An 11,055-nucleotide genomic window follows, 5' to 3' on the forward strand; every position below is an offset into this window, starting at 1 on the left:
TTACTGATTCCCAAAGCACTTTGAAGAATTTGCTTCCATTAAAAGGCCAGCATTGCCCCCAGATGCATTTAGGCCCCTGGGCTTCCTGGAGGCTCTTAACGGATGAAAATAGATCTGCGCTCATCTGAACAGGGCTTCTTAATCAGTTTGGAGAAGGAGAGGGAAGGTTATTCATTACATGTTAAGAAAAAAAACCTTTTGGGGGCAGAAGAGAAAGTAATATCTTCCTGGTTCATAAGAGGACTTATATTCGGTGGCGGGTCACACGGCAGCCTTGATTCCCCTGTGTGGAATGCGAGGTGATGCGGTCGTGGAAAGGCTTTAGACCAGCAGTGTTGCTCAACCTTGGCACTTTGAAGTTGTGTGGACTTCAACTCCCGGTTGAGAAACCCTGCTTTAGATGCAAACCGTTTCCCTTTTTTTCCAGATGTCGATGTCCCTTCCCCAGATGAAAAATCTGTCATCACTTACGTGTCTTCCATTTATGATGCCTTCCCCAAAGTCCCCGAGGGAGGAGAAGGAGTCAGTGCCCCTGTAAGTCCTGCTGCCCTTTGTCCACCCAACGTTTTGCTCTTCTGCAACTCCTGAGCAGGGCTGTGTCCAAGTGAGGGGGGTCACTGAGGGCCTGTAAGGAGGAAGACCAACCCACCGATAGGATAGCCCAGGCCTTCGGTCAACTAAAATATGAATAGTGGACTTATATAGCAAAAGAACTGATGGTTTGTGTTTCTAATTCCTTAAAGAGCTGAATGGAAGATTATCGGATTATTCTGCTGTCCTGCTTCAACTTTTCTCACATTTATATTACATGTGAGATGTGTTGGCAGGGAATTGGCAGTTGTGACCTGGCCCATGTCAGGCTAAAGAGTCAGCTGCCTCTTGGGGGAAACGCAGCTTTTTTGGGAGTGAGGGGGGTCCTGTGGCTTCCTCTGGTGCTGAGACCTCGTCCTGCCCAGCCGTTTCTTGGTGGCATTGCAGGCCTGGCCCTGGCCCTGAGCCCTTTTGCCCAGCCAAGCCGAAAGGGTCTGTGGGTTTTGGTATCTGTTTTCTCTTTTGCCCCATTCTGATGGTTCTTCTTTGGCCTGGTGTTTCCCCTCCGTCCGGTGCCACTTTTCTGTCCTTAATTTCCCCTTTTTCTTGTAGGAAGTGGACACAAAGTGGTTAGAATATCAAACCTGCGTAGAGACCCTCCTCAGCTGGATCAAGCAGCACACGATACAGATGTCTGACAAATCTTTTCCCCAAAACCCTGTGAAGCTCAAGGTAAGTTCTGGCCCGTTTCCCTCTGATCAGATCTGAAACAGCCCCTGACTTCTGTCATTTGTGGAAGTTCCCTTCTCTCCAAAGCAGAAAGGTGGTCAGTTCTGTGGCCCTGGTTGAGCTCAGCTGTGGTTTGCGCCCCGACTCAGAGAGTCAGTTGTCCAGTGAGGAGGAGACCAGGGTAGAAACCAGCAGACCGCATATACTGACAGCAAGAATAGTGATATAACAAAATAATTCTAATCATATTCATAATTGTAGTTGCTTATGTATGTTCCTGTTAAATATATTGGCATACATATAATTATAAACAATGTTCATATTTTACTTAAACATAACAATACTCCTTCTTCATCTAACTTCTACCTTTTCTCTCCAACCATTGATGAAGCCTATTCTGCATTAAATAATAGACTGTGTCTCCTGTTATCTTTTTTTCCCTTTTGTAAAATGCTATGCCCGGACCATACACTGTATTTCAAAATAATTACATAAAAATGAAAAAAAAAACTTGACAGAAAAAACCCAGAAGAGGCCACGAGTTCCAGTCCCTCCTTAGGCATGAAAGCCAACTGGGTCAATTATTCTTTCTCAGCCTAGCCCACCTCGTAGGGTTGTTGTTGAGGGCAAAGTAGGAAAGTATTGGGTTGTGTTTGTTATAAAGTATATAAAGTAATAAAGGCATGACATTTTTTTAAAAAAATCCCTCAAGGTCCAATTACAGCAGCCCCTGAAGTAACGTGATGCCTTTTATTTTGCAGGGTCTTAGAAATAGTTTTTTTATTTATTAATCTAATTTGCCTTCTGCTGAATGAGGCCTCCGTCTGGCTTCCTGCGAGAGATTGTGAGGAGTCCAAGCAGTCAACAGAGGCCCAAATAACCCAGAGGCAGCACCAGCACTGCTAGTGAGGAGGGGGCTGTAGGAAAGCCCCCTTTTAGGGTCTCACTTCTGCAGATCAAAATACGATGCATTCCTCCCTCCCTCCTTTTAAAAAATCTTTCTTCTTTTCTTTAAGAAGGAGGATTCATGGATAAACCCTCTGATTTTTCAGGCACTTTATAACCAGTATATCCACTTTAAAGAAACTGAAATCCCAACAAAACAGTTAGAGAAAAGAAGCATTGAAGAGATATACAAATTGCTGGAGGTAAGAGACTTGCTTAGGTTTTTTGGGGATTCTTAAAACAAGGATTGCAAATTACCACCCAGGCTTGACTTTTAAGGGATGGCACATCGTTTCCGTTCTGCATTCTCTTAAATCTGGCACATGAGCATCAGTTACAGTAAGCACCGAGTTCAACTTTCCCCCCAGTGAAGTTTTATAGCATGAACCAAATCTCTCCTCTCATTCTCTCCGGTGCTAAATCTGCGGGGTCAGCACCAGTTTTCCTGGGAGAACCATTTGGGGGGCGTGGAAGATTATTGAAGGTGGTGGATCGGGCCCCTTTCCTGCTGCCAGGTTCTGTGCTCACAACCACCCCTCTCTCTCTAGGCCTGGTCTCTGGGGGCTGCTTCCTAGTTGGTTCCCATGAATTTTAGTCGGGTGAATTTTACACCCTGCTGCCTGTGATTTAAGTTATTTAAGACTCTCTGAGCTTTGTCCAGTCAATATTTGTTGGACAAGGTCTGGTTGTTGCAGAGGAGAATTTCCTGGAAGGTGATTCTCATTTCCTTTTGTCCAAGCTGGACAAAAGGGTGAATAGTTTGGGTCTCGTAGCCCCTTTGTACCGGGCGCATCCTGTGGTCAGGCTCAGGAGAAACGGCTGGTCCTCCTCCTCTCTGGTCCGAATCTAGGTCTGGATTGAATTTGGCCGCCTGAAGCTGCCGCAGGGCTACCATCCCAATGACGTGGAGGACCAGTGGGGGAAGCTGATCATAGAGATGCTGGAGCGGGAGAAGCTGCTGCGGCCGGCTGTGGAAAGGTGACCCCTGGGCTGGACAGTGGGAGGGTTGGGAACGGGTCTGTTCTCCGTGTTGCAAAGCCTGCTTGAGCTAAACTCTTGCCCTGCAAAAATATGCATGTACTGTATGCATGCATGTATGTATGTATGTATGTATGTATGTATGTATGTATGTATATATGTATGTGTATATACGTTTGTGTGTGTGTGTGTGTGTGTGTGTGTCTCTATTTACTTAGAAAAAGAAGTGACCAGTCCGTTCTCTCTGACCGAGGCTTATTTTGCAGACTGGAGCTGCTGTTGCAGAGAGCAAACAAGATCCAGAATGGGACCCTGAGCTGTGAGGAGAAGTTGACCTTGGCCAGGAACACCTTGCAGGCCGTAAGTCTCGGCCCTCCGCCCCCCTCGCCCCCTCGCAGCCGCTGGGAGTGGCCTCGCCTTGGTCCCTGGGGGTCTCTGCCACTTGGCTTTTTAGGATCAGTTCCCTTTTCCTGACTTCACGGAGGTTTGGGGGGTCTTGCTCAAAGGGCGTCACCGGAAGAGACTCTCCTTAATGACCGTAAGTCACCTCTTGCCAGGATGAAGCCCACCTGGAGTCGGGCCAGCCGGTGCAGTATGAATCCGACGTCATCATGTACCTGCAGGAGTGCGAGGGGCTCCTCCGACAGCTGCAGATGGACGTCCAGATACTCCGGGAGGAGAACTACTACCAGGTGGAGGAGCTGGTCTTCAAGTGAGTGGTGTTCGTGGGCAGCTGAGCTTAAACATGTTTATTTTTACGAGGGGATCCCCGCCGGGGCTTTGACCTCACCGAGAGGTCACTTTCTGGCTTTCAGTGCGGAGCCTGGGGGGAGTCACGGCCCCCTCCCCTTTGACGTCGGAAGGAGGATGGGCGCGCGGTGTGTGTGTGGGGAGCGTTTGTCTGTTGGGAAAATAAGACGGTGGCAAGTTTCTGGGTGTGTTAAAGCCACCGTTGAGGTGGTCCCCCCCGAGAAACTTCTCCCCACTTTTCCCAAAGTCTCAACATCTTTTTTGTAATGGGGTGACCAAGACTGGAAGCACCATTCCAGATGTGGCCTTACTGAGGCTTTGCGAAGCAATGGTTGTGATTCTATGCCTCTGTTGATACAACTCAGGATTGGATCCGCTTGTTTGGTGGCTGCCACCCACAGGTGGCTCGTGTTAAAGTGACCCCTCCACCGGGACTCCAGGGCTCCTCTCAGAGCTACTGGGTTTTAAGCCAGGTTTTGCCTATCCTGTATTTGTACCTGTGGTTTTACCTGCCCAGGCATAAAACTTTTGCTACTGTTTTTGAGCCAGGTTTCACCTAAGCTGTGCTTGCACCCCCCCCCCTTCCCCCCCCCCCCCCCCATTAAATTTCATTTTGTTGGATAGTGTTCAGGTCTGTCAAGATCTTTTTGGATCCTGAGTTTATCCTCTGGGGTCTTGGCTCATTCCTGCCAGCTTAGTGTCATCTGCAGATTTGACAAGTTCCCCTTCTGTTCCCTCATCTAAGTCATTTATGAAGATATTGAAGAGTCCTGGGCCTAAGACTGAACCTGGCGGTACCCCACTACAGTGTTCCCTCTATGCAGATGTGGTACCATTAAGGGCTACTCACTGAGTGTGGTTTGTCAGCCAGTTACAAATCCATCTGTTGTTGATTAGAATAGAATAGAATAGAATAGAATAGAATAGAATTCCTTATGGGCCAAGTGTGACACAAGGAACTTGTCTTTGGTGCAGATGCTCTCAGTGTACATAAAAGAAAAAATAGACATTTGTCAAGAATCATGTGGTACGACACTTAATGATTGTCATAGGGGTCAAATAAGCAATGAAGAAGCAATATTAATAAAAATCTTAGGATATAAGCAACAAGTTTCAGTCATACAGTCAACATGGGAGGAGATGGGTGAGGAATGATGAGAAAAACTAGTAGAAGTAGAAGTGCAGATTTAGTAGAAAGTCTGACAGTGCTGAGGGAATTATGATGATGATGATGATGATGATGTCTATCTTGCCTGATTCTCTCCAGGATTGTGCGGCTTCAAGATGAATTGGTAACTTTGAGGCTGGAATGTACCAATCTTTACCGTAAAGGTCACTTCTCCTCCCCCTCCTCCTTGGACTTGGCACAGCCTTCCTCCTTGAGCACTAGGCACTTGAAGACCGAACCTTTGCTAAAAGGAACGATGGCCCCTCCTGCCTCTACCTCCTGGATTCGGAAGCCCATGACGCGCGTGGAGTTGGTGGCCATTTCATCCTCTGAAGACGAGGGCAGCCTGCGCTTTGTGTACGAGCTCCTCTCTTGGGTCGAAGAGATTCAGGTGCGTTGCAGGAGGGGCAGGAGAGAAAGACGGGATGGGTCGGGCGCCATGTGGGGCTTTATAGGTCGTAACCAACACTTTGAATTGTGACCAGAAACTGATCGGCAGCCAGTGCAGGCCGCGGAGTGTTGAAGAGACATGGGCAAATCTAGGTAGCCCCACGATGGCTCTCGCGGCCGCGTTCTGCACGAGCTTTTCCAGTCCATTGAAAGCTCTGCTATTGTTATAAGCCTTGGAGATTCTGGTCAAGAATTCTCTCGGAAACGATGACCCCGTGGCTCCCAGGTTGTCGTGTCGCCCTTAAGAGTAACCTGACTTTGGGGGCGGCTCGTTTTCTAAGCCCCGGAGAGATCAGGGAAAGACCAGAGAGAAGATCCACCAGAGAGATGGGATTTTCCCCATTTCTTTATTTGTTTTCACTGCTATGATGAACGTGGCGCCCAACACTAGTAGGGCAGTTTGCCTGGAAAAACATTATTTGCTCCGACTGTTTGTAAACGTTAGGTAAATTTGGAAAAGATTTCCACTGATTTTCTATTGCCAAATGTTGTAAATGTAAAGTTATGAATTTTTTTTTAGTTTTAAAAATAAATTGAAAAAAGAAACGTTATCACTGCTCTGAGTCGGTTGAGAAAGGACGGCAGAGAACTCGTAATTAATAAATAAGTTAAATAAATGGAACTCTTTGGGTAAGAACCTTTGGTGGATGCTTTTCCCCCTGCGTTGACCGGTGGCTCCTCTTGGTGGCCTTTCAGATGAAGCTGGAGCGGTCCGAGTGGGGGAATGACTTGCCCAGCGTGGAGGCCCAGCTGGAGGCCCAGCGCCAGGTCCACAGTAGCGTGGAGAGCATGGGATCGAGTGTGAAGGAGGCCAGGATGTACGAGGTGAGCAGGCCCACCGGGGCTCCCTCGACCCTCTTCCAAGGGGGCTTGGAGGACCCCGGGAGGCAAAGCAGGGGGGGGGGGCCTGGATTTTCTCTAGAACACGGCAACTTCTTTCTTGGTCTCTAAGTGTTCACCTCTCCATCGTCTTATGACACGCGGAGCCACATCAGAGGGCACGCAAGGCTTTGCGCTACGTCACCTCCAGTGCGCGGGTGGGCACTAGCCAGCTGATTTTGGGCCTTCGGGGAGGCCGCTTTGCCCTCCGGAGGATTCAGGGAAGCTTCCTGAGGCCCCAGAGTGCAAAAACAGCACAGCAGGAGTCCCGGTTTTCCCGTGGTCCTGTTTATCGCACTCCGGGGCTTTAGGAAGCTTCCCTGAAGTCCCCAGAGGGCAAAAAACAGCACAATGGGAAAACCGGAATGACGTTTTTCCAAACTTCCTGTTTGCCTTTCTGGCTGTTTTTTCACCCTCCCAGGCTTCAGTGAGGCCTGTGCATATGCACGGGGGGCGGGGAGGATAATGCGCATGCGCAGTGCATGGGGATACGCAAGCATGGGTGGGGAGGGAATGGGTGTGGGCACAAGCGCACATGCTCGCTCACGCACACACACCCTTTTGGCACATGAACCAAAAACGGTTCCCTGCGTCTTGGTGCTGAACGGGGGTTGCCGGCTGCCCAGTGTTGCCCTAACTGGACTTGGGCTGCAGTGTCTGTTACAGTGCGTTGAGTCCACCGTGTGTGTATTTTGAAAGCAAGAGGGAAGGGCGACTTTCAAAGAGGTCATCGTGTCCAGCATGAATGTTTCCAACTTCGGAAAGGGGCGGCATACAAATCTAATAAATTATTATTATTATTATTATTATTATTATTATTATTATTATTGTTGTTGTTGTTGTTGTTGTTGTTGTTGTTGTAGCATTAGTTTTAACCGGCCCTTTTTGTCCTCTTCTCCATTTAGGGTAAAATGTCTTCGAATTTCCGTGCTAGCTACACGGAAACTCTGGGGAAACTGGAGACGCAGTACTGCAAACTGATGGTGAGTTTCTGTGGCCAATTTCTTCCCAAGAGAATGTCCGAAAATGTTTTGCAAGTTCCTAAACCTTTTGAAGCCCTAACAGAAGTTCTGGTACTGAAAGAGGAGAATTGCCGTAGCTCCAGGTTGACGTTTGCCTTCATTTGTATTTACTTTCCCCCTAAAGTGACATTTCTGAACATCCTTTGGCCACTACATGTTTATATGCAGTGAGGTTGAAGAAGTTGGTGCAACCTGAATCCCCTGTTGCATTTCTTTTGCATTTTCTGTGCTAAAAACTGCTTGGGAGGGTTTACAAACCAGTTCTGTAGGAATTATTTTCTGCGCTCGCAAATAAGACATCAAAGAGCAGAAATAACTTGTGTCACCTTTATGCAGGAGACATCCAGTTTCCGACTACACCACCTCCAAAGTTTGTATGACTTTGTATCACAAGCAACAACCGAGTTGATTTGGCTGAATGAGAAGGAGGAGGAAGAGCTGGCCTACGACTGGAGTGACAGCAACTCTAACCTGACCACAAAGAAGACTTACTTCTCCGTGAGTGGAAAGACCTTGGAGTGACCCAAGGAGGCTGGGTGGCCTCTATTAGGTCTTCTGGAAGTCAAGAGAGGAGACCAGTGAGGGAGGTTTTGTAATCACAGATTCATATTTTTCAGAGTAGATATTGTTGGTCTGTGACAGTTTGGAGAATTGGAAAGAGTCTTCATAGCCCAGTTTTGTCATCCAAGGCTTCGATGAGTAGCCGACTGTAAATGTTTCTTAGTTCTAAGCCTGTTCCCAGACCCTTCCAGACATTTCTCAGTGAAGTTCGTACTGAGAAGAAGTTATATTTCAGTGTGGTCTTCCAAAAATTCTTTCTTTTGCTTTGACCTCCTAACTTTATACCATAAGGCTGAAATCTTTTGGGTCAAATCAGTACTAAATTATATGTCTAGTTCTGTTGTTTTCACCATTTCAGTCGATCCTAAACTCCGATAATCCCATCCAGCTGCAGAAACCTCTGCCCCCACTTCTCTTAAAAACCTCCAAAGAATCTAGAATCTCTTGAGACGGTTGCTCCAGAGTTGGATAACTCCTCCCACTAGGCCACTTTCCTTGACCTCCAGGTCCCTTGGGAATTATGGTGAACAGCAGTGGGGATGGAAGGGATCGGTCCCTTTGCCCCAATTGACCCAGGGCCTCTGGGACACACCTGCTCCAGCCACTGCGGGCACAGCTTGCTACCAACCTGTAGCCCAGTCTGGACCCTCTTCAGCCACCTCATTTGCTCCAATCCCATGGGAGACTTGGTGGAATGGAAGGGGTTCTAGGCCCTCAACATTTCCATAATCAGCTGATGATAATCTGTGATGATATCACCAAAGGTCACTGACCCAGTGCTGACTTTATTATTTCAGTGTTCTTGCCAACACATCTATGGATGATTCTAGTGGTTTTCAATCTGCATGGTAGGGTTTTTTTAATTAAAAAAACCCTCAAGAGTGTCCACCAGTTTTTTTAAAAAATGTTCAAGATCTTGTTTGAGTTTTCTTCAAAAAACAGTCTTTCATAAAGGACATGAAAAACCGATCTTACTATTGGATGTTGATGTTGTAGCTGTTGACAATTGTCCTTTAATCTTAGAGTGCCCCTCCAGCATCCCCCAGAAAGACAAGGGTCACCCTCAGCAAGGCAGCCCAGACCCCCCTGCACAACTCCCCAGTGGGGTTTGCCCTCTTTCCAAATTCCTCCCCGTGCCTGACCTGTCTTTGGGAAAGAGCCCCCCCCTCTGCTTCGGCCGTAGAGCCTCCTCCTGACCTAAGCCTTTTGTGTGTCCCCCCCCTCCTGCCCCCCAGGAGCTGACGGAGGAGCTGGAGGAGAAGCAGGACGTGTTCCGTGCCCTGCAGGACTCGGCTGAGCTGCTCTCGTTGGAGAATCACCCGGCCAAGCAAACGGTGGAGGTGGGACATGGCCGGGAGGGAGGGGCTCTCATTGCTTGGGAGTGTCCTGGGGAAGGGGAGGGGGGGTTGGGCAAGGCCAGGACTTAGGGTGGCTGGTGAGTGAGTGTCCCCTTTGAGTAGCACATGTTTGGTGCATGGATGAGCTAGTGCCTATGTAATACATTGGTGGCCCTGTGCATGGCGTAGCATAGGAGCCATTTGAAGAGAAATAAAAAGCCATTGCCTTGTGTTCTGCAAGAGTTTCATCCCTGGAACCGGGCATGTGGTTGTGGGAAGTCTTTGTGTGAAGCGGCTGTGGGGGGTTGGTCTGCTGGGCTTTCCTGTCCTACGCCACAGCTGTGGTTGTCTCCTCCAGGCCTACAGTGCTGCGGTCCAGGCGCAGTGGCACTGGATGAAGGAGCTGTGCCTGTGTGTGGATCAGCACTTGAGGGAGAACACGGCCTACTTCCAGGTAGGGCAGCCCAGGGAGGGCTGGGAATCCCCGGTCCATTCACCGATCCACAAGGCAAAGACTCCCGCTGGCATCCCAGCCGGCCTTTGCCATGGGGGCTGGGTGGGGCTGGGCCAACGAAAGGCCTCTTTACAACCCTTCCAGTTCTTCGGTGACGCCCGGGAATCTGAGACCTTCTTGAAGAGCCTCCAGGACAACATCAAAAGGAAGTATTCTTGTGACCGCCACACCAGCCTGACCCGCCTGGAGGACCTGCTCCAGGACTCCATGGTGGGTGCTCTTTGGACAAGTCGCATGGGGTCCTGTAGACCCAGAGACCCTCCGAACGTGTGCAGTCCCCCAACCCTTGCTAGCTGCGCTCCTTGCGTGAATCCTGGTGGTGGTCTTCTCCAGCAGTTGCCTTCTTTGGTGCTCTGGGAATGGGTGGGTTGGACTAGAGGGGACCCCAACAGCGCTAACAGCTCTGTGCTTTAAAGGCGACTATGGAATGTCCGTGCATGTTGAAACTCTTTGCTTCCTCTGTGGTCATTCCCATGCCTGCTTCACTGAGGTCCGCCTTGTGTTTGATTGGCACCCCCCTGACATGTTTCTGTGAAGTGGCCTCCAGCATGTGGTTCATTTTCAGTGCGCTGAAGTGGGTGGGTGGGTGGCTGGCTGGCTGCTGTTGGGGGGCCCGGGGGGCCATGAAATCCTGAGCTAGGCCATGGACCCTTCTGGCCAAAGCAGTGTCTCCCGTGGTGGAGAGCAGCCCCTCTCCCTGCGGTGCTGCTTGTGGGCTGGTGCTGCGCAGAGGAGGCCTTGTCCCTAAGTTGGCTGCTCCCCCCTCCTGGCTGGCTGGCAGGCAGGGCCCCTGGTCCCCTCAGGCCTCAGCCCTGGGCCTGCTGGCTCTCAATCAGAAGTGAGCCCAGGGCATCCTCTGCCTGCATCCTCTGGGTTGCTTGGACTACAGTACCAGTGGTTCCCAGCTGTGTTCCATAGAAATTAGGAGAGGGGCAGGAATGTGGGTTCCTGAGCAGAGCGGGCTTCCTGAACGGCACCTGCACCAAGACCACTTCCTTGGGTGTCCAATCACACTTGGTCAGTAAAGAATTCTGTTCTATTCTAATGAGAAATTAGGGGATTGTAGGCGAAAACCTATGAAGAAGGGAATTGCAGGAACTGGGCACAGCTGGTTGAATGAAGAGAAGGACCCAGAAGACAGGACAGCAGCCTTCCAGTCTCTCAGGGGCTGCCCCAAAGAAGAGGGAGCCA

General features: G+C 49.5%; 1 protein-coding gene across 4 annotated transcripts in view; it reads left to right on the forward strand.

Moving 5' to 3' along the window:
* The window catches only part of MACF1 (microtubule actin crosslinking factor 1), a 185,693-nt gene that overhangs the window by 63,314 nt on the left and 111,324 nt on the right, over positions 1-11,055 (forward strand). For all 4 annotated transcript variants that reach the window (XM_070764906.1, XM_070764907.1, XM_070764908.1 and 1 more), the window contains exons 8-20: positions 428-534; positions 1,144-1,263; positions 2,313-2,408; positions 3,056-3,183; positions 3,450-3,543; positions 3,741-3,895; positions 5,201-5,492; positions 6,248-6,376; positions 7,336-7,413; positions 7,789-7,950; positions 9,249-9,353; positions 9,709-9,804; positions 9,949-10,074. In XM_070764906.1, the coding sequence (XP_070621007.1) occupies positions 428-534; positions 1,144-1,263; positions 2,313-2,408; positions 3,056-3,183; positions 3,450-3,543; positions 3,741-3,895; positions 5,201-5,492; positions 6,248-6,376; positions 7,336-7,413; positions 7,789-7,950; positions 9,249-9,353; positions 9,709-9,804; positions 9,949-10,074 (1,688 nt within the window). The remainder of the gene's footprint in view (positions 1-427; positions 535-1,143; positions 1,264-2,312; positions 2,409-3,055; positions 3,184-3,449; positions 3,544-3,740; positions 3,896-5,200; positions 5,493-6,247; positions 6,377-7,335; positions 7,414-7,788; positions 7,951-9,248; positions 9,354-9,708; positions 9,805-9,948; positions 10,075-11,055) is intronic.

Source organism: Erythrolamprus reginae, chromosome 11, assembly GCF_031021105.1.
Source record: "Erythrolamprus reginae isolate rEryReg1 chromosome 11, rEryReg1.hap1, whole genome shotgun sequence".
NCBI lineage: Eukaryota > Metazoa > Chordata > Lepidosauria > Squamata > Dipsadidae > Erythrolamprus > Erythrolamprus reginae.